Source organism: Eurosta solidaginis, chromosome 1 (assembly GCF_040869045.1).
Source record: "Eurosta solidaginis isolate ZX-2024a chromosome 1, ASM4086904v1, whole genome shotgun sequence".
NCBI lineage: Eukaryota > Metazoa > Arthropoda > Insecta > Diptera > Tephritidae > Eurosta > Eurosta solidaginis.
Genome location: NC_090319.1, coordinates 361,148,149 through 361,171,844, shown reverse-complemented (window position 1 = coordinate 361,171,844; position 23,696 = coordinate 361,148,149). Strand labels below are relative to the sequence as shown.

General features: G+C 39.8%; 2 protein-coding genes across 2 annotated transcripts in view; one reads left to right on the top strand and one right to left on the bottom strand.

The window, feature by feature from the left end:
* LOC137238150 (mucin-2) overlaps positions 1-7,364 on the top strand; it is a 51,388-nt gene extending 44,024 nt beyond the window's left edge. The window contains exon 5 of the mRNA XM_067762811.1: positions 581-7,364. Coding sequence (XP_067618912.1) covers positions 581-2,697 — 2,117 coding nt within the window. The 3' untranslated portion in view covers positions 2,698-7,364. The remainder of the gene's footprint in view (positions 1-580) is intronic.
* A 3,582-nt stretch (positions 7,365-10,946) lies between these two features.
* Positions 10,947-23,696, bottom strand: LOC137244897 (ATP-binding cassette sub-family G member 5). The gene is made up of 11 exons (XM_067774632.1): positions 23,362-23,696; positions 23,085-23,193; positions 19,519-19,709; positions 19,311-19,455; positions 16,240-16,537; positions 16,014-16,181; positions 13,789-13,906; positions 13,614-13,707; positions 11,712-11,850; positions 11,264-11,642; positions 10,947-11,188 (listed from the first exon to the last, which is right to left on the bottom strand). Exons 1-11 carry the CDS (start codon positions 23,419-23,421, stop codon positions 11,075-11,077), a joined length of 1,815 nt encoding a protein of 604 aa, XP_067630733.1. The 5' UTR covers positions 23,422-23,696; the 3' UTR covers positions 10,947-11,074.

The window sequence follows — 23,696 nt, the reverse complement described above, 5'->3', positions numbered from 1 at the left end:
TTTATCTCTGTCTTTGAACATGACGCCCGTTAGTTCGTCGTTTTATGATGTTTTTTTATTTTTTGTCGGAATTTGACATTGTCAAACCGCATCAAGAGATTAAGAATACATTGATTCATTAGGTTTTGATGCGAGTAGTGAAAGACTTCGAAGTATTCTTCTATTACAAAATCAGCAGCTAGCCTCCTACTTGCGCTTTTCTTCGTACGGAAGGTTGTATTGTCTTTATGCCTTGCTCTGTTTTTCGTGTGGCGGTATTGTCAGCATTTGCCTTCATTTGGATATCAAACATCTGAGCACCAATACTTTCCCCTATTCCAAATATTCCTCGATGCCCTAAAACGTATGCCGATGGCGTTATCAGATGTTACGCAAGGCTTGTTACGTATTTTCATTGGATCTTAGTTGCCTCTTATGACAGGCATCGCTTGTGTCTTGAGATGCATCAAGTATTAACTATTTTGCTTAGCGCTTATTTCCCTAAATTCAATAGTTGGGTATAGATGTATGTATGTTTGTGTGTGTATAATGCCCAATACCATCGAAAAATGTAACGTTTAATTTTTATCTTTATTTGCAGAAGAGTACGATGACATCTTCAAGGGTTCGCATAGTTCACATTTCTTTTCGAATCGCAATGGTGGGCGTGAAGACGATTTCGTCGATCATCCAACAAAGGTGAAGTTAAATGAATTCACGGATTACAACAACAAAAAGACTACGGAAACAACAACCACCTCGGGCAAAGTGCACTCACAACCCACACGCGCAAAGCGTATTAAACAAACAACTACGTCAACACCCACAACAAGTACAACAACAACAACCCCTTCAACTACCACAACTACAACGAAGGGTACAAAGAGGCCAACACTACAGTCGACTTACTATAACACCAGTGCCCATGATTTTGTAACACAGAAATCCTATGGAACACCAGTGATTTCGATATCAACCTCAGCAGCAGAACCTAGCACACGACCCAGCTATAGTAGCGCCGCTCATCGTTTCAGTTTTAATGCGCAGGACTATCAAACCCAAGAAAAAATTGAACCCACAACCTACAACCCGAACAGCGTTTATCGTGTGAAGAGCACAACACCAAAATATACCGAATTGGCGAGGGATAATGGGGTTAGTGCTAGAAGCAGAAGTTCAAATGCGAATACGTACCTACCATTAGGGACGACAAAGGACCAAAATAAGCCAACAACTTCGACGAGAAAAGCACAGAAATTGGAGCGCACTAAACAGAAGCTGGCTGCGCGCAACTCTACCGCTGCCTTTGCGAACGAATATGATGACTTCTCTAAAATAAAACTACAACAACCACAGCCATTCCAGCCAATACAAACCGCACAACCCGTACAGTCCGCACAACCGATACAACCCGCACAACATCCAGTAGAAAATAATATCTACCAAGAACCTCAATATTATTATCGTTCACGTGCCGCCGCAGCTGAGAAGGCATTGCGGCAAGAAAATGCAGAACCAACAGCTTTTAATGGTGGCAAGAAACAGAAAGTTACTACTCCCACAGCAGCCGTAAGTACTAGCAAGTCTGCCATAAACGCAGATACCCGTCCACGTGGGTTTGCGAGCCGTGGTAGCATCAATTATAAGGCCACAACTCAGCGGGAGACGGATTACTATGCACCCACAACTAGCACAACAAAAAAATTCTCTACACTTGTGCCAAAAACTCAGCAGTCCGTCACTCCAACTACCTTCAAGCCGACGACATATCAAAAACCTTTAGAAAACTTCTACTATCAAACACAACAAACTGCACGCCCATCGAGTAAGGCTACAAAAGAACCAAAAGTTTCGTTTAACATTTTAACGCCCACTACAGCGAATCCCTACTACGATCCCGATGAGGATGATGGTCAATATCATCCTGAATTGTATGAGCTCGATTTTCCTCGCAATCGTCACAATTTGCAGCGCTCGTCGACAACAAAAACCAAAGTGACTACAACACCATCCCCATCAACAACAACAGCACGTCCGTATAATTATGACAACGACTTCCAGAACCCACAAAAGCATTTGAAAACTCAACAGCAAACTGCCTTCCGCAAGCAGCAACAAGAGCAAGCTGAACCGGTCGATCTCAGCGATGAAGAAGAACTTTTTAAGACCGCACATTCATTGAATTTTGGTGCAGCCAGCATTAATAAATTGCGTGCTGACATCTTCAAGGCAGAGAAAACTTCACAGCAATACAACTCACAATATATACCCAATGTAGAACAAACGAGCACTAGACAACCCATAATATCATCATCGTCAACAACTACATACACAACACCGCCGTCCATACCCAGCACCACCTCTAACTTCTTCGCTTTTTACTCGACAAGTCCATCGACAACGCGGCTCTATACTAGCCCATCTACGACAGCAACGTCTACATCTTCTACGGTCACAACGCGTCGCCCAACAACGCCTTATGCAACAACACCTTACAGTCTGTCTATATCTACATCAAAAGTAACTAAAGCGCCTAAAAGTAGCAAATCTTCTGGAAAGAAGGGTAAGAAAGGTAAGGCCGCTTCAAAGCGACCACCACATGCTGATGAGGACACCAGTTATGATTACGCCTACTACGATACCGATACGTTGAGTGAGTCGCCACAAGAGTATCCAGAGTATGAGTTTGCAGAGTTTGTGAAGACACGCAAAAACTGAAGAGAGAGTGAGACGAGTGGCAAGCTGAAAGAATTCGCAAAATAATTCCAGCTTCGCAGTCGCACGCCGCCATCATTGTTTGTGTAGTTGATTTTAGTTCTTTCACAAAGTTATTTTAATTTTCCAAATAGACCCGCGACTTTTTAAGCCAGTCTCATAAAAAATGTATCCATTCAGAATGACTCTAGGTATGACATTTATTTCAGCAATACTTTTAACCACACCCCTAAAAAATTTAAATATTTTAAAAATTAAATATTACTATTTAAGTAAGTAATTCGTATAGCAGCCGGTTTCACATGTTTAGAGTTACTGTCTAGATTGCAATAACATTCAAAACTTTTATGGTGTAATTGCTTTAGACTTAGACTTGAATTGGCTTGGAAATTGTACATCTTGCTAATGAGCAACACAGCTCATTAAGAAAATACCTCTTCAACTTTCGAGAAATGTATGGCTGTCAAGCTGATACCAAACATTTGAAAAAGTTTAAGGAAATCATAGTTATTAAATAAGCCTCCAACATTTAAGGAACTTAGAATTCTCCAGTCAGATCATTATCTAGTTATTCTCCAACCTTTGGGAAATTTTTAATTCTCAAGCTGATATCCAACATATATGAATTTCCAATCATTATCCAGCCTTTGAGAAACTTAGAGTTCTCCAGTGACATCCAACATCATTCTTCAATCACAATGCAAACTTTGAGAAATTTTGTGGAATTAATAGTTATTGATTTTATCTTCAACATCATTTTCTAACATTCGCCAACTTTAAGAAATTTATAGTTGCCAAATTGATATCCAACATCATTCATCATCAATCACTATCCAATCAGGGAAACCTATTTGAGTACAAGTTGACAATTATCTCTTTCTCAACTTAAGAATCACCACTTTTTGCAAACTTTGGTTAGGCTGAGCGAGTATTTGCATTATGTAACTCATTAGTTCCAATTAAGTTACAAAGTTAAATCGAATTTTGATAGAACTTTTTCATTTATCTGAATCAGTCTATAATACTCACTCCTTTTAGCTTTCTTTGGAATCTAAGTCAAGCCTAATCAACTTGTCAGTCTAGGCTAATTGAACATTCCAGGTTTTTTCTGCTTAAGTGGGGCCTTGCGATTAATTGATTAATCTAAATTTTGAATAAGAACAACTAAAAGTTGTTGCTTAATCGATTAACTATAGTATTTAATTATCAAAAAAGAACTTCCCTCAAGTAATCAGTTTTTGTGATTGATCGAAAAGCAAACTAATTGAGTAACCGCTGTTTTGATTAAAACAATTTGAATGCATTCTTAACCACTTTACCTATTTGCAATCAGCTTTCACTTCAACATTATTTTTAATTAACTTCATTTTAATCATTCTAATTTTGAAGTATCTAAAACTATGTATTTTTATTTTTTACACAGTCAAAGCTGTTTCTTCGTAACTTAATTTATTCAATTAAGCGATTAATTTGAATTTTGGATTAATCTTCAAAAGTAACAGTTTTTAGTTAGTCTAAAAGCAAATAAACTGGTTAGTCGCCATTCTTGTTAATCACAATTTTAATAAATTCAACATTAGCTGGTCATCTAAACAAAATGAATAATTTTTGTCTACAATATTTCAAAACTACTCAAGCAAATTTCGGTTTTGATTAATCAGAATTTCGATTAATTAAGCAAGGGGTTTATGATTTATCGAAAATCTAATTATTTTAGTTAGTGGATTTTTCAAATAAAAGCACAGAGCTTCATTTAAATAATTAGGTATAAAATGACTCAAAATGTGTGCATTCAATATTTAAAGCCCCTTCACAAAAGCGGGTTTCATACAGATGCGTTTAACACAATCTTACGCATTATGAGTAGATTGCACGTATTTTTATGGAGAACGGCACAGCGAGCGACACAAGCGCCATCTGACATGAATAAGTTTTAATCTTCCTACTTTTGTTGCAAGCAAGGCATAAGAAGAAGAGTTTTAAATTTGATTTGGCTAAGGTTGCTTTCACGCTTTGAAGTGAATTTATTTTTCCCACTTGTTGGTACTTTTCTAAAATTTTTCACAGTTAGAAACTGCAATTTAACAAATGGATAGAACACAAAATGTGTTAGCAAGTATTTTTCTTGTAAAGTGAGAATGTACGCTAAATTTTGTATGTGAATGGGCAAGGCGAAATAAACTTCAATTGCCAAGCCTGAGGTTGCTTTATATTTATTGCTTGATCCATTAGGGGGACTCATGAAAGCATATAAACTTATAAGGTGTAAAATTATATCCATTTACACACGCTGTTATATGAACGCACCTAGAAATGCTCTTGATAAACTTGATTGTTTATCAGCTGTATTATTGCCAAACAAACATTTTTTGATTGTTATACAAATTAAAAAATTCCAAGATTAAGTGAAAAATCAAAACTAAAACGTCTTTACTAAGATATTCTAGTAAATGACTTGCTGATGTTGGAGATTTCTGATGAAAATGCCTGCTGTAATGTCTGCAAGGTTGCATTCCTTTGAGTTTACCGCGTTTACACAATGAAATGTGCGCGTAGATTTATACAAATTGTGTAAATGATTTTTCATACAAAATTTGACAGTTCGTTTACGCACTAGATAAATTTATACGTTTACACACTTTATAAGGCATTCATACGGTTACATGAGTCCCCCTATTGTGTCTTGGTCATTACGTTGGTAACTAATTAGCAATAAGTAGTAGCTGCCGATTACTTTAAGAGGCTCCGGCGACTAACAACGAGATTGAAAGAATTTTGTGTGTGTTAGTGCAGCCAGGTGGCTTTGTGACACACGTATTTGTTGTCGGCTGCACGTTGATGAAAATCAAAATTTTTTTATTTTTTTATTGACGCTTGCTTATTTGATCGTCGCGGAGTGTGATTGACAAAACAGCAATGTTGTTTTTAGTTTGTGTTGACATTCCAAATTAACAACTGCGCGGAAGAACAGCAATTCATATGAACATGACATTTTTAATTCGTTTCAAAGATATGTGTAAACCTATTACGTTTTGCGTACAAGCTTTTCATTCACAATTTCTTTTTATCTCTCTTTTTCTTTTTATTTAATAAAACTGCTGTAGTTGCAAGTAAAAAAAAAATAATCATCCCATGACGGCATATTCACGTCCGAACGCTACGGTTTCTCAATGCAAATGTTGATTGATGGCTTTGTATTTGATAGTCGCGGGGCAGCCGTCAACCACCCGACACGCACACATACACAAATTCAGTCAATTTCGTTGTTAATCGCCGGAGCCCTCAACTGAACGCACAGTTATATATGTTTCGTCCATGACTGCACTTCTTCGTAGCTTTACCATCTCTAGATACATTCTGTAACAAGTTAAGCACCGTGACGGCAGCTCACCTTTAAATATTGCTATTTTGTTATTCTCGCCAGTTTTTGAAAGGAATTAAATCGCCATGATACTTAACCTTTAGTCATCCCGAAGTTGGTGAGAAAGAAACTTATGTCCAGAGACGTAAAGCTATAGAAAATCGCCAACGATGGGCAGCAATAAAAATTGTCAAACTAGCGTTAGGTAATTCACCACATTACCTACTTGAAGATTGGCAAAAAACTTGGTGTTTTCGTTAAAACTTCACAAAAAAGTTATAGAAAAAGTTAAAAAAAAATTGTTAATATTTGGTTATTATATCAAAATTAAATTTTGCTAGCGTTGGAATTGACGACTTTCATGCCACATTTCCCGAATGGTGAATTACCTACCCGCGATTTGATGATTTACTGTTTCCCACTTTTCGTTCTGTTGGCGGTTCTCTATAGTTAAGCGTTCTCTAGTTATAGGTTCTCTTCTTATGTCATTCGATGAGCCCATTATCGGTCGCTGAAAATTAAAAGAATAACCAATGTATTTCCCCCAATTTCATATTTTATAATATAATAATTTTATTATTTGCGTGTTTCTAGTATTTGCGAATTGTTAAAATAATTTAAAAAAAATACGCGAAAATACTGCAAGAAAAGATGCAACATTTTAAGTTAATATCTTTTTTTGAACCACACTTTTTTGTCATTTCGATTTCTTTCCACAATAATTTCGAAACGTTTCTTTATAATTTGAAAAATGTACAGGAATGTGAATTTATATAAGGTGGTGTTACTAGCTTCAATTATTTAATAATTCACAATAACATCGCACTCACCACGAGGAAATAGAAATATCAATTTTGCTTTTCTTTAAACAATGTCTTCTACGATTTCACCTTGTACCATGGTTCAACCATATGGTTGGCTCATCTGTACAATAATAAAATATGTCTGTTCAAATTGTCAAAATCTGTGTATTGGTGTTGGTGCGAATGGTATGGAATGGAAACATAAAACTTAGCAGTTTTTGTATGTGTAAGAACATGTTACCAATGCGTTGGTTTCATTTTGAGTTTGCCATCTCCTTTTGACAATCCCATCGACCATGCAATGAAATAAATAAAATCAGCTGATGAGATGAGCCAACCATATAATTGAGTTATGCATTGTACTACGAACCGAAATTTTTATATTTTACAAAAATACTATTTAAAACGAAAACCAGTTAAGTTACTTAAGTTCGATAATGCAATTTATTTTAAATTCAAAGTATGTTTACTTTGTAAATTCTACTGTAAATAAATTTTTAATAAATATTTAAAATATACTTCTGCATAGAATAAATATTTTTGCCAGATAAGGTAAGTATAGGCTGTTTAAAAAAACTAAACATGGAAAATACTTTTAGTTGCACTTCAAGCGAAAGCGGGATTGTCCGAGGGTGACTCGGCAAAGGCGTTTAGCGACTTTGTAAAGAAAAGTGTGCTAGTCTGCTTATGCTCCTTCAGACTAAATAAATGTAGTTCGTGGTGCTTAGAGTCGGAGTTGCATCAAGCAGTTATATACGGCAATGTCCAGGTTTGTGGCAGCGTAGCTCGTACTGCCCGACTCCTAAATGTCGAGTGTTTTTTGTTTTAACTACTTATATAAATTATCTACAGCTGTCATAAAGACATACAAGTTAAGGAGCACGTTTACACATGTACTGATCTACAATCAATAGACAATAGATAATCTTCGCGATAACATAAGTTCCATACCAAGGATTAAGAGTTAAGTAAGAATATGGATATAATTTCCTTAAGCATATTATTCGTAAACATACATATGAAAATATAAAGTCTAAAATCTATCGATGGCGGTGATATTGTTCGAATATCAATAGTACCGACAAAGAGGATAAATATAACAAGAGACGTACGAGGAGGAAGAAGCGTCGAATGGCCGAATGAAGAGGCAACGTTCGGCAGAAGGCGACAGGCCTGCTTTAAAGAGGCAGAAAGGAATCAGTCCCAGAGCCGCGAGGCAAGGCAGTCGCATAGCCAAGACAAGTAGGCCCAAAGCTGTAAGACAGATGGGCCCCAATAGCGAGGAAGCAACTACCTCGAAAGCTGCGAGTCATACTACGGAAGTAGGAGATAAGCCAAAGGGAGATAACGCTAAGACTCCGGCTTTCTCGAAGGTGCTAAAGGGAGTTAATGCTAAGAATCCGGCTTTCTCGGAGGTGCCAAAGGGAGAAAACACTAAGACTCCGGCTTTTCCCGAGAAGATGAGTGATGTGGCAAAGCAGTCACTAACTGTGGCGCTGGGTGATCGTAGCAGTCCTTTCGGTCAGATGACTACTGAAAGGTGAAGATCCATAGAAAGCGAGCTTATTGGTTTAATGCTTAAGATGATGCGGGAACAACCACGTAAGCCCCTTCCAACCTTGGATTCGGGGGGATGGTATAATGGTGTGGATCTTCTTCCAAATAAACAAGCAGGCGGAGGATATATTGTACAAGCAGCTTGGCAAAATGTCCTTCGGCACAGGAAAAATTTACATCCGACTCAGGAAAAGAAGTCCCGAGGAAAAGCCTAAAAGAAAAAAGACAGGTGGAGGTAGCCGACGTAACCACGAAGGTGTTAGGAGAGGACCAACCGCCGCAGAGGAATACCCGGCACAACAGTTACGAGAGGCTGAAGGGGGCCTCGAATACTCTAAACCAAAAGGGCAAGGGGAGGACGACGACGTTACGACGAAGATGCTGGAGGGGGACAAACAGCCCAATGGCATTGCGAGTCCTACAGATAAACCTCCAACACAGTGAAGTGGCGTAGAGCGAACTCCTCCTAACCCTTGAGGAGGGTTAGATTGATGTTGCTCTGATCCAGGAGCCGTGGCTCTCATCGGGAGAAAGGTTTCTGGACTTAGCGTGCGCGGGTTTGGCGTTTACTATGCGCAAGCGGAAGGACGGGTGCGAGCTGTAGTAATGGTAAGGAAACAGCTGCATTCATATATGCTGCCTAATTACAATACTGAGGACCTCATAGTGGTGGCCGTTGAGCAAAAGAATAAGCGGGCTTTTATCCTGGCATCCTGCTACATGGCCCATGCTGCGGAGGTGTCACCCATGGAGTGCAAAAGGCTAGTACAGGAGGAAGGACGCAAAGGGCGGTTGGTCATAGGCGCAGATGCAAATTCGCACCACAATGCGTGGGAGGAGCAGATATGAACGAGAGAGGCGAATCTTTATTTTGTTACATCCTGCAAACCAATTTGCTGATAGCCAAAAAAGGTAATGTCCCTATATACATTGGTCCAACATCCAGCAATGTTCTGGATATTACATCGAGCTGCGAGCATCATATGTCAAGGTATGATTGGATGGTTCTTGATAGACCATCCTTCTCCGACCATGCGTATATCAGCTTCAACATTCCCCCAAAAAGGGTGGAGAAGTGAAGAAACACTAGGTCAACGAACTGGACTAAATTCCAGAAACAGGTAGAAACAAAACTGGGACAACCCAAAGAGGTTGCCAATGTGGAGGAACTGGAGGAGTCGAATGAATTCCTAACAAGGACGCTTATGACTGCGTGTAACAAAACTTGCTCTCTAAGAAGATTCAGAGACAAAGCAAAGCCGCCATAGTGGAGCAATGAGCTGAGTCTTCTAAGAAGACAGGTAAAAGAAATGTTTAAGCTAGCAAAGACCGCGGTAAGCGAAGCGTGTCGGGATGAGTATAGGGATCTACTGAGGATCTACAAGCGTGAAATTCCAGGGCGAAGAGAATCTCATGGAAAAGTTTCTGTACAGGCATAGAGTGCTCCAGCGAAACAGCACGGTTGAAAAAAGTCCTAGCAAGGGGAAACATAGTCCAGGACTAATAAAGAAAGAGAAAGGGGAATGGTCACGTAATAGTGAGGATTCCCTTGAAGTGCTTTTCGACACATATTTCCCATCGGGAGACGGTTTAGAAGAGCTAGCAGACATCACTCATATTTCGATCACGGAGAGGGTTGTACCGGGCTTAGTGACCGATACCAAGATCGAATGGGCAGTGAAGACGTTTTCTAAGTTTAAATCGCCGGGCCCAGGTGGTGTATTCCCGGCCATGCTACAAGGTTCAAGTATGGCGGTCGTGGAATGGCTTAAAATAATATTCGATGGATGCATAAGGCTGAATCATGTACCGCACTCTTGGAGAACTCCTCGTGTAGCTTTCCTACCAAGGGCGGGGAAGATTGGTCACGTGTATACCAGACCATTAGCTTAATATCATTTCTGCTCAAACCCTTTGAGAGGCTGATAGATATGTACATAAATTCCAACGTGGATGAAAAGGTGCTGTCCACAACACAGCATGCGTACGTCTGTAGAAACCGCATTGCACAGGCGAGAGGTGCACATGATCGACCAAGCAGGAGAGGCATGGGTTCAAGCGCGGGGCTGTAAAGTGTCGAAGATTATGTGCAGGTCTTACAACCTTAGACTAACAAAGTTGCTCCTATCATTAAAAAAAGAGGACTGTAGACTCATGAAAGGTATTCTGACTTGACACTGCCTTCTGGCGTCACTTGCCTTTAAATTAGGCTTGGTCAGTGATAGCAGATGTAGGAAGTGCGGGTTGGAGGAGGAAACGATTGAGCACATTCTGCTTCCATAGGTGGGTTCCGATAGAAACACTTCGCAGGCAATCCATCAAAACCCATCATCATCATCGATTGCGGGATCGGGTTCGTCATTCCCGTGCGGTAAATCCCTGTCTCCAGTTAGGAGAGCAGAGAAGTGTTCCCTCCATAACCTAAGTACTCTCTGGACATCAGTTACAAGGCCACCGTTTTCGTTCTTACAAGATAGAAGCTTATAACTTTAAGGCAAAAGCTTCAACTTGTTCAAATAAACAGATAAAAATGCTCTGTTTTATATGACTTTTATTTATTACTTAATATCGTAGGTATAATCAAATACTTAGTTGGTGCTGAAGTTCGACCTCGAAAGCACTTTTAATGAGATTTCTTCCAAACTAACCAAATATTTAATCAGTCTCTAAACTTTTGTTTAACACATCTGGGCATTGGAAACAAGTAAATCAGCATATTGAAAGCAGCCAAACCAATCGCAAAAGCACACGAAGCAGCAACATCAATTGTTTCCTATGAAAAGGATATAACGGATTAGTAAATATGAATATGAATATTGTTTGAACTTAAGTTAGGTAATCATCTTACATCTGGATCCGCCATGCCGAGGCGTTCATGTAGAAAATCAGCCGGTTTGGGGCATATAACCGACGCCGTAGGAGTACAATTCATCTTGCGAGACTGAAAAGCAATGCTGTGTAACAACGATGATGCGTAACGGGTGTGAGTGCCCTTCGTATTATCCTGCAGCCATGGTTGTAGTCCCTTAAACGATCGCACGGTGCCACTAGCCAATGCTATGCTAATCATAAGAATATAAGTAACGGCAATAGCGGCATTGAATGGTATCTTCACAACCAACAAAAAAGCAATGCTCAACTGCTCGGCCAAAACAAAACTCGACCACAATGCGACCAAAAGGTAAGCGAAAACGGGGCCATTCGGAAATTTTGGATCCAAAATTAAACTGAAAAATAATAATTAAAATATTTCGAGTAGTTTTTATAGAACTTAAAAGCTGTTCCTGCATGCTTACGGATAAATAACACAACTAGCAACGGCTGCCGATATCAAAGAAAATGGTATCGAAATGGCATTGTAGGCAATAAGCAATGTTGCGCCTGAGTAAAGACCTTCAGGTGTGTCCTGTGAAAAGCGTTTGCGCCAAATTGGAACTAAAATTGCAACAATAAATTATTATAGTAATTATTTATATTTTAAGAATTCATGAGCTTAACGCCGGCTTATAATAATTGAATTTCAATTATTATGTTTTTATAAGAGAAACAGAAAAGAAAGAAACATTTACTGGCATATTGCTATGGAACCATTTCGAAAACCGCCAACGTAATCATCATCATGCAATTTTGTAATGCTATCAAAGGTTTCACCGGGATTCGAACCGTGAATCACATGGTGAAACTGCAGTAGCCTTTAACCACTAGGCTATCCTGCTGGTATTTGTGTTCATGCTTAATTCAGTTCTTTTCAGTTTCTCTTAGAAAAACATAATAATTGAAATTCAATTATTATAAGCCGGTGTTAAGCTCATGAATTCTTAAAATATAAGTATAAACTGAACACACCATTAAACATTTAGAATATAGTGGGTAATTCTTTACTTTAGCTCATAACTGCTAAAGCTCGTCCAAAAATATCGGGAGAGGTGTCAAAACGCGTTTCGGACTCAGGACAACGAATCCTTCTGTCAAAAGATATTTCCAAAAAACCGAAACATGGCGCCCCGAAATCGGGGCTGGGTTAGTTTAGGTTGAACTGGCCGGTCCACGAGGACTTCACATAGACCGAATGAGTCCATAGTGTTAGTGAAGGTTGTTTTTAACGACCAAACTGACAAACCCTATCAAAAACCAGGACCTATGTTATAAAATAATTCCGTCCTCTTGACAAATATTAGAAGCTTCCTAGGACTATGCTAGCCACTTGCTGCTTCTAGATCTGACAACTGCATCACTCCCAACAGCTGGAGTCTTAGCTTGGCAAGCGCATGGCATGAGCAAAGAACGTGCTCGATGGTTTCCTCCCCCAGCCCGCACTTCCTACATCTGCCCTCACTGGCCAAGCCTAATTTAAAGGCATGTGACGCCAGAAGGCAGAGTCCAATCAGAATACCCGCCATGAGTCTACAGTCCTCTCTTTTTAATGATAGAAGCAACTTTGTTAGTCTAGGGTTGTAAGACCTACACATAATCATCGACACTTTTCAACCACGCACTTGAACCCACGCCTTTCTTGATTGGTCGATCATGTGCACCTCTCGCCTTTGCTTAATCTCGCCCAGTCTAGGTGGGACGTCCACGGAGCAAACTTCAAGAGATGCGACCTTTTAAGCTAGATCATCTGCTTTTTCATTCCCATATATTCCCATATGCCCTGGACCCAATATAGATATATGCTTCTCCCTTTCCCGACTCTATCCCGAGACAGCTTGCACTCTAACATGCATTTAGATGCTGTGCTATGCGAGATTATTGCCTTAATTGCTGCTTGACTGCCAATATAAAAGTTAACACGGTTACAGCTTAAGCTATTATCTTCCAGTGTTTCTATTGCTTTAGTTACGGCTAATATTTCCGCTTGGAAAACGCTACAGTAATTCGGCAGCCAGTAGGATCTGTTTATTTCCGGATCAGCGCAGCATACCGCAGACCATACTTCTTCCACTACTATGGGGCTGGGATCTATAGTACTTGGGAACCATAACACCTGTTTGGAGATCAAAACTAAACACGCTCAAAACACTTTCATCGACAGTTTTTTTTGTGGGTACGATAAAATTATCAAAATTACAACAAACACATAAAATGCACGTCTTTGGACACCTCTCTTGATATTTTTGGACGAGTTTTAGAAGTTGTGAGCTAAAGTAAAGAATTACCATAAAGTGTTCTGGATGGAATTTTCAAGCTTAACTTACATAGTGAAATTGTTGTAAGTATACCGCAGCCATACGCCAATCCAATTATATTGAGAATCATACCATTTTTGCTGAAGAAACCTTGTGAATCATCCTGTAAAGAAAAGGGAATAGCATTTAATATATTTTCAAAAAAAGCTGAAGGGTAAAAGTTGAACTTTGTAAGAGAACTCACACCAACGTTCGTGTAAAATAGCCACATAAGAGCCATCGCCATTGGCAGTAATAATAGACGCATAAACAGCGCTTGCATACCAGCAATTCCGCAGGAAAATGTTGAAGCAAGTAATTTTCTATAATGAAAAGTTATTAATTATGGAAATAATGTTTTATGCATAGACTTCCGCCCAACGTATAATTCATTCTTGAGCACGTTCATTATCTGATTAATATCAGCGGATTTCACAACGGTTTACCCCTCGATAGGAACAGGCTTTTCCAATTTGCTAAAACCCTATCTGCATCGCAATGCACTAGTTTTGGAATAGCACAGTAATGTTGCATTAAGAGACGGTATTAGTTTTAATTCTGTCCACTCTGGAATGTGCTACGAATTTACAAGTCCCCCTTTAAAGACCTATTGAACACCTTCTTAACTGGTTCAGTCGTAGGTTGGTCTACAATATTGTGGCGAATTCTGACATAACTAAACACGCTATCAGTTGTGAAATGAAGTATAATTGTGAAATATAATTGTACTACTCTCAAGGTAGTCTAATAAAGAGCATTTTGCAATACAGAATATTGGAGTGATTTATTTAACAATTTGCGATTGGAACGCTAGCGGAGGGTTTTAAATAAGTGGAATTTCCCAAAATTCGTTACAGTATAATATTATAGCGCAGATTTCAGCAGGTGCTGTTGGTAGAAGTGTGGCCGCCACCTGCTCCGATTAGCTCGAATTCAGAAGAAGTTATTAAATCTGTAGTGCTAAACTGTCACTTTACGTTACTGTCACAATTTTTTGTGCAGGGATAAGTGTATTTGACGAAGGCCAATGTTTTCATCATATATATAGATAGAGGTTAGGATTTTTTTTAGCGCTGCCACGGATCTGATCATTTGGGGGCTCTCTGGATCATTTCTGTATGATTTCAATGTAAATTCTGGGCTTTAGTTTTGGAATTGTTTTCGAGATAATTTCGGAATCATTAATTTGGGATCTGTTAAGGGCCTTTTATTTATCTTATTCATGTTATTATCTTGAGTTTACTTTTCTGACTTTTCCCGATCATTTGTGAACTATTTCCGGCATAATTTCAGGACAGTTTGGGGTAATTTCACCATTATAGCTGGCATTGATTTGGTATCAATTAATGGTCATTCCTGAGTAATTTTAAGACTGTTTGGTGTCACTCTGTGATTGTTAAGGATCATATCGGGACTACTACATGGAACTTTGAAGTGTCCATTGTCGACATCAGCCACTGGGAAACAGGGAATCACTACAATGACCTTAACTCAAGTGTCTGGTTCACGGATGGATCGCAATTCGATGACGGAAGAACGGGAGTTGGCATCTATGGGCCGCACTTTAAGAAATCGATACCAATGGAATGCTACCCTACCATATTTCAGGCAGAAATCCATGCAATAGAAGTCTGCGGTAGAGAATGTCTGCGAGTGGCTCATCCTCGAAGAGCATCAACATTATGTCGGACAGCCAGGCCGCGCTGCGTGCTTTGCAATCCTACAAAGTTACATCTAAACTAGTGGATGACTGCATTGAAACCCTTAATGACCTGGGATCATTCCCGGATATCAGGTACATGAAGATAATGTACATGCAGATTACCTAGCAAATCAGGGTGCTATAGCAGCATTCTATGGTGCAGAGCCCTTTTGTGAGCTCAAAAAAGCACACTTCCCCATAAAGACTGGGAAATAAAACAATTCAGACGTCACGGGATTGACTGCCCAGGGCAAAGACAGGCCAAACTGTTTATACTTCCGGCAACGAAAGTATCAGCCAAACTCATTAATCAAAGCAGGGATGACCTGAGAACTCTCACTGGGTACTATACGGGACACTGTGGTTGACGATATCAGTTAGGTAAGTTAATTCTATCCGATACTTAAATTTGTCGTTTCTGTAAGCTGGAGGATGAAACGTCGGTTCAAATTCTTTGCGAATGTGTCGCTCTGGCAAGGCAGAAACTGTCCCATCTAGGTGGTGTGACTCTTAATACCTATTTGATATGGAGTAAAAAGCCTGAAGAGGTACTTAGATAAATCAAATGCCTCGACATACAAAATTAGGCTGAAAGGTCATGCACAAGAGATCTGCACAAAGGTCGCAGTGCTTCCAGGCCTAATAATAATAAGAAACCTACACCGGGTAATACATATGCTTAGTGGTAATATTATTTTCCCACCGAACTATTTCAATTATAAACTTACAAATATAGCATAATCCAAACTTTTAGTTCACCAGGCTTTCCGTACGCCAACGGTATCTTTCCAGTGCCCATTGTGTTGATTGGTGCATCAGCCAAAGGTGTTTCACGCGAAAAACGCTCCACCAATGCCTCAATCTGTTGACTGGACTCCAAGAAACGATCGCGACTTCTATAAAAGTTCAATGTTACATCAGTATTTCTTTCGTTTTTTCTAAATTCAGACTTACCTGCGATCCACTGTAGACAAACAAAGGTAATACATCAAAGGATTCTCCAGTTGCGGACAGGGGAATCCAATGCTATGAAAATATTCTAACATTGCACGTGTACCACCAGAATAAACCACACCTCCCAAACAAAGAAATAATGCGCGGTCCAAGAAGGGAAAGACGTCGGAGCGTGGTTTTTCTAATGACAGCAAAATACCGCAACCCGTTTTCTTGGCACTATTTGAAAGTATAGAAATGAGCAAATATGCACTCAGAGGATCTAACCCCTGTGTGGGCTCGTCGAGTAGCAACATCACTGAAATATATTAAGAAAGTCATAAAATTGAATTGAAAACGTCACCATCATAAAGCTAAGCTTGTACAAATTTTGGAAGCTAGGAAGACTCCAGCTAACAGCAATACACGTGTTCAATTATTAGGAAGTACCTCTTGTAATGTAATAAATTTGTCCTGCTTTACCTCAACCGCTGTCGGAGTTATCTGTCGAAGTTTGGGCCACCTTAAAATTGAGTTTCTTTTGCTAAACACTTGCATTAAAGGAACTGCCCTTAATATCGTCAGCCGGTTTTGGAGATATCGCGGTAAGACATACCTGCCCTAAGAGGTAACTAAACTATAGGGTTTGGACGCTACGAATAAAAAAAGCTAGCTAACAGAAGTCTGATGAGGTATATTTTCTATGTTGACGACCCCAGCGAAGTTTTTTGGAGAACAAGTAACTGGAATGTTCGCACCCTTGCCCGTAAAGGTACTGATATACGGATAGTTTATAGGCTCATGAAGACAAAGTTTGGCACTTTCAACGTCAGTAAGGACGATGGGTTGGGTAAGGACAACGCCGATCAAGTCTAAAGATATCTGCCGTCGTTTCCTTGGGGAGGGAAGAGGAACTTATAGTCATTGTGTTGGTTTTGTGGTGGGAAAGAGACTTCGCCGCCAAGTACTGTCGCTAGTAGCTGTGAACGAGTGTTTTGCCGAGATTCGCATTAAAATGAGGATCTTCAATATAATTATTACTTGCGCCTACGTACCCGTAGATGGTGTGACCGACGTAGAAAGGTATATCTTTTTTGAGAAACTGGAAAAGAAATACTTACGATGATTGTTCCAACCCCGACATAAAAATCATACTTAATCAAAAATCAAAATATGATCAAAATATGGTGGCACAAACTAGTTTCCTTACTACTGATTGAAGAGAAATCGAATAGATAATGTCACATCCGAAAACGATTCGGACTTTTACCTGCTGGCAACCAAGATAGGCATACGTGTCTGTACACCAAAGAAAGCACAAAAGTTTCCGTCGAGAATCTTCTCGAGAAACAGAGAGCTAATGTTTACACCACTCTTCTCTCATACTTGCTTAAGTTGAATTGACCGGTTCGTGATGACCTCACATAGACTGAGTGCGCCCATAATGTTCCCTCACTTGGTTTATTATAGCAATCTTCCAGCTGATGGGCGGCCGCGGTGGCGTGGTGTTAGCGTGCTCCAGCTACCACACGAAAAGTCCTGGATTTACGCCTCGAGTAAAGCAACATAAAAATTTTAGAATAAGAAGAAAGATTTTACACCAAACTGGGCCGTCCCTCGGCAGTGATTTAGCAAACACTCCGATTGTATCTCTGCCGTGAAAAGCTTCGGAGTCGATCCCGTCCCATCTATTTGTAGGAAAAATGCAAAGGAGCACGACGCAATTTAGAAGAGAAGCTCGGCCTTAAATCTATTTGGAGGTTATCGTGCCTTACATTTTTTTTCTTCGACCTGATCAGACAGCCTTGCAGTGGGATCATATATTACAAGGCTCCAGATAACAACTACCCGTGGAGCTGTTCAGAGATGAAGGCGAAGCGTTGGTAAACGATGTTCACCAGCTGCTTTGCCAAATATGGTTCTGCTCAACCCACAGAAAATTCGCATAAAATTTCTAAAGTATTGTTCGAAATGAAGCCCAAACTCGACGAACTGACTGAAGCTTATCAGTGTAGCTTAATAACTGGTAGGGATTCAAGGGGTTGTATAGCGCAATTCCTTGAAGGGCACGCCAGCGCAATTTATAGCTTCTCCAACCCGCTTCCAACGTCACCTACCCAGGCTTATTTAGCAAGCGAGGCTCTAGTGACTCCAAGCTGGGGGATGGAGGTGGGATGGCCTAGAAGGTTCAATGTGGCTTTATCGTTACCGATATGGTCGGGCTTTTACATTAATGGTGCTTTTTACCGGAACGTATCGGATCTATATCCATCAAGATCGATAATACTTCTCAAAACCTTCAGACAGTGTCTTAATCACTACAATAATAATATCAACAACCTGGTGGGCCTTCGTACAACCAGATCTTGGCAGTACGCTAAATCCTATAGAAGAATTAAGACAAGAGAATCGATATAAACTAATTCATTGGCGATTTTAAAGCAGCCAAACAGCGACAACTGGATTCTTCGAATTTGAGTTCTGCTTTCCTTGGCTTGTATAAATAAGAAGTAAGTAATTGCGGCGATTAAGGAAAGGAGTGGCGCACCCATACCTAAGTTCGAAACTGTGAGAGGCTTTGTCTATTTCGGATACGATACGAAGTAATCAAACACAAATACTTCTTTGGACTGAACTATTGAAATGTGTGGTCCCCTTCCGATGAAAAAAACTCACGTTTTATTAGTCTTTCATCATTGCATTAGTCTGTACTAAGGTATCACTCGAAATAATGGATGGTATCAAGAAAAGGTGGGGGTGGCTCTTGGAGTATTCGAGGAAGAGTTATCGGGAATATGTATGGTTCGGTCTGTGATGCTACCTATGGTTATCAATGAAGATATGATGATGAGCCGTAGTGGTTAGGTCACGTTATGCGAATAAATGAAGACACTCCGGCTCAAAGAGTGTTATTGTATTTGGAAGCAAATGAAATGGTGGGTAAAGGAAAAAGAATATATCCATTGACTTCTGCGAGACAGGTAAAAAAAACTAGATCTAGTTCGACTGGGATAATCATCTAGGTGTTTAAGGTACAATTAACAAGAATGGTCCATTCTCCAGACCAACTCAGTTAAGCTAACTACACATACCTGGATCTCTTACTAATTGCATACCAATGGCCAGTCTGCGTGCCTCACTCATATTTAAATATTCAACATGCTTATGAGCCACCTGTGAGAGCGCTAAATCGGCGAGAACTTGACGCACTTTTGAGCTTTTTAAATAACCAGAAAGCTGTAAGCATAGAAAGTTAATTTTTCATATATTCCAAGCAAAATTTAATATTTTTTAGCTTACAATTGTTGGTGTATAATGTAGTGTCTGCGCCACTGTCAATCCCGGTATAAATGAGCAAGATTGTGTCACATATCCACAACGTTGTTGGAAGAGCGCTTTGGACAGCGGTGAACCATTGAGCAATACTTGGCCGCGTGTCGCACCGTCGGCACGATGAGCGATGACATCGAGAAGTGCACGTTTGCCGCTACCTGTGAAAGGAAAGGGGGGATTTGTTTTCTTTGAATCAATTTCGCATAAGTATAAATTTATGAATATTAAACTGACTTTTATTTCAACATTTAGAGACTGGACTCTACAACGCTGGGAGATGTGAGGCTACCGACGAGCTATTCTACAACAACAACAACAACCAGCTATACAAACATGAAATTGAAAAGTTTGTACAGAGCATACATCAATTCTTTTGCAAAATATCGTGGCCTGCGGATAAAAATTTTAAGGGTTTTTGGCGTATCCATAAAAAAGGCGATATTGCGAAACGCCCAAATTGCCACGAAATACAAAATAATGCATCCCAAAGTCCAAAACCTAACCAAAACCAGGATCTTATAAGTCAGACTTAAAGCCTGATAAATCTGCCTTCGATTAGATCGTCGCGAAACGCAAAACATCGGAAAAGACCCACGATAAATTAAACGACGCACGCCTTCTAAGCAACTTTTAAAAGCACCAAAAAGAAGCTGCTGTCGAATCTAAGTTCCCTGCAAAGCTTTTAAGCCTCTGTCAAATGAAGTTAGGCAAAAGCATCACCCAAAAAGGATCTTTTCGACCATTTGAAATCAAATAAGGCTTCCTATATCGACGATATTTCCTGCTGTAAGTATCAAAGTCCTGGACGGTTTAAAAAGAAATCCGTAGTTTTTCTAGTATTCGAGAAAAAAGTTCTTTGGAAGATGTTTGTGTGTCAACGAGCGGCATTTTAGTAGGTAAATTGACTGTATTTGGTAGCAGAGCGGGTGGAAGTCTCCACTGAGTTGGGATACTTATATTCCTCGGTGCTTCCAATTGATTTAGTTTTAGCGAACTATGAATGACAAGGCAACGGCCGAAAATCATCCAAGCAGTTAAGTCTTTCATTATTTTAGCAGTGAAAGAAATAGATTCAAATGAAATTTATCCTAAATTACCAAGCCCAACAGATTTCTCATATTTTTACCCAACCGAGACTATGAAGGTTCCGCACAATAGGCGGAAGATTTTTAAGCGTTGGTATTCAGAAATATTTATTTTTCCCTCTTTTTTTTGAACTCAGCAGTTTTTATTTTTTGTATATTGGGTAATTTCACCACCATACGTAAAATAGTTTCCTCTCTCTATCCGTTTCAAAAAGTCTTTCAGAGGAGACGTCGACATTATTTATTATGAAGGTACTAAAGTATTGTGGTAGCGTGCCTACCACACCGAAGATTTTGGGTTCAAATCCAGATAAAATCAACATCAAGAGGTTGCGGTACTCGGCAATTGTTTGCCATGCCTTCGAAAATTCGTTTGTCTTGCAGAAACCGTTCGGAGTCAGTGTAATGCATAAAGGTCACGTCGCACTTATTTGTGGTAAAAGTTAAAAAAGGCACGACGCAAATGGGAAGACAGTTCAGCCTAAGTCCCCTTGGGGTTATATAGCGTACCACGTATACTGAATATAACCTTTCATGATTTCGTGTCCACAAAAGGTTTGATACACGACTCTTGTGAGACAAGTAGGAATGCTCTCCGAACGAAACGCTCCTAACGACAAGTGGCATCTGCCGCTCTACCAGCTGCTTCCCACAGCTACTACATAGCAAGTTCGAACAGTAAAGATGCCGAGCACCAGCTCTTGCCCCGATGTTCTGCCTTATTTACCGGTACTAGCACAAAAATATACGAATGAGATATCGCCCAATGTACGTCATGCCTTGGTGGAAACCATTTTCCTAGATGTTTGGGGCAACAAAGTCGAGTTTTACCGACCAAGTTTCATACCATCAATGCGTGTTCATCCTTATCTGACCCACAGATTGACCACTTCTTTCCTGAAATTTAATGGTAAGGATTTAACTCGAAAGATAACAGGGGTAAATGATTTTATGTAAAAGCATACCATACGAATCGCAGCTTTAGAAGACAGTAAGATACATCCCCCAGCGGGTTAGGGGGTCAGAATGTACCCGCGGTAGGTATACCTGTCGTGAGAGGCGACTAAAATACCAGATTCAAGGGGCTGTGTAGCGCAACCCTTCAGGTTGCCAACACATTATACAGCTTCTCCAAACCCAATTGTCAACCTCACCTATCCGCGCCCAATCCTGTTTAACTAACAGACGAGGCTCTGGCGACCCCAAGCTCTTCATAGAACTTGGGGGTGGGGTGGGGAGGGAGGGATGGCCTGAAAGTTTAATGTGGCCATATAAATCGTTCTCGAGATGGTCGGGCTAGCACCTTAATGGTGCCGTGTTACCAGAGCGTACCGGATCTGTATCCGGCAAAGGACCATCATATCGATAACACTCTCCAAAGCCTTCGGGGAGCAACCTTATTCCTACAACAACAACAACAGTAAGATACACGCCACCTCGGATCTCCGAACTTGCACACAGTATCGGCAGAAAGGACTTCTACTTGGCGGTTTAGCTTTAATTACACATAACATGATGCGAACAACCTATTTGAGCCACACACCGGTGGTAGGGATTATATCTTTGAACGTTAAGGTATAACTACCCGGTTAGGCTATGTCTATCTCTTGTCACCTATCGGCCAAATGATATCATCCCAATATGAAATGATCCTGTAACTTTCCCGAAATTGTTTCGTAATAATCTCGAAATTATTCTAAGGTTATTCCGAAGTGAAATCTAATATAATCCCGAAGTCATCCTGAAATTGTTCAAAATTAGTCCTGAAATGCTCTGAAAATGATTCGGAAAATAGTACAGTAATGATCGTGAAATTTCCCCGAAATTGCGCCGAAATAGTTAGTTTCGATATACTTAAGATAATCCGAAAGTGTTCCTGAAGTCATCTGGAAATGTTGACGATACAATTCCGAAGTAGGCTCAAAAGTGTCCAAGAATATACAATAAAATTTCATCCCCATCAAAATCTGACCGAAGCCCGTCAATCCATTACGCATGTACAAAGACACGTAGCTCCATATTATTTGATACGCACAATCATCTTTTCCGGAAAATAGTACCATTAAGATGATAGCCCCACCATCTCTACCCGCAAAACTGGGTGCCTTTTGAAAGATGTGACAATTTTTTCACTATGGACGGTCTAATGCTTTTAACAGGCCCTTACAAAAATGTATATAATTTAAGCGTGATAGCGAGTGCTTGCAGAATCACTGTCCAGGGGCAGTTCCTCAATTTGAAATTAAAATTGGCGTGGCACCGGCCTCTTTGATCCGGCATTTTTCTACGTTTTAGGAACTTTAATTTCAAGAAGAATTGGCCAATTATGACAAAATTTCACGCTTATACTTGTCTTATAACGGCGAATATTTGTGGTAAAAACGGAAGAAATTGGTTAAGGACCACGCCCGCTTTTGGTAATATTTAGTTCTTAAGCAAATAAACTACCTTTGGAACCCAATATAGCCATAACTTCGCCACTATGAACAGTCAAGTTGACACCTTTAAGCACAAGTGCTGAGCTGCCACCGCCATTGAAGCAACCACCGCCATCTACCTGTAAGATTGTAAAGATAAACAGTTCAGCACAATATCACGATTCAAAAGACTTCGGTAACGAACTTGCTTATGAAATTTTAGTCAAAATCGAAACAAAGTTCAAACTATAACTAAAAACGAATTCACTAATTTCACGTTTTCCAGTGTATTTCTTTTTTTGCTTTACCTCCGTTGTATGAAAAATAGTATGTGCTTCTAGTACGTAATCGCTGCCAATCATTTTCATTTCAGACACTTCTCTGTAGTTCTGTGTGGTTGTGACGTCACGCTCATATGCTTATAACTGAACTCTTCTTTTACCACTTTTGTTTTGTTTACACTTTTCGTTTGGGGCACTGATGCATATTACTCGAGAATACACTCGAATTAACACCTATACATGCACGCCCATGCACACAGTCAAACACCTTCTTTTTTTATATGCAGAGAGAAAACAAGTATTCATTCAAATCAACACCTAACTAATTTCAAATATCAATACTACACATTCCGCTTACGTCC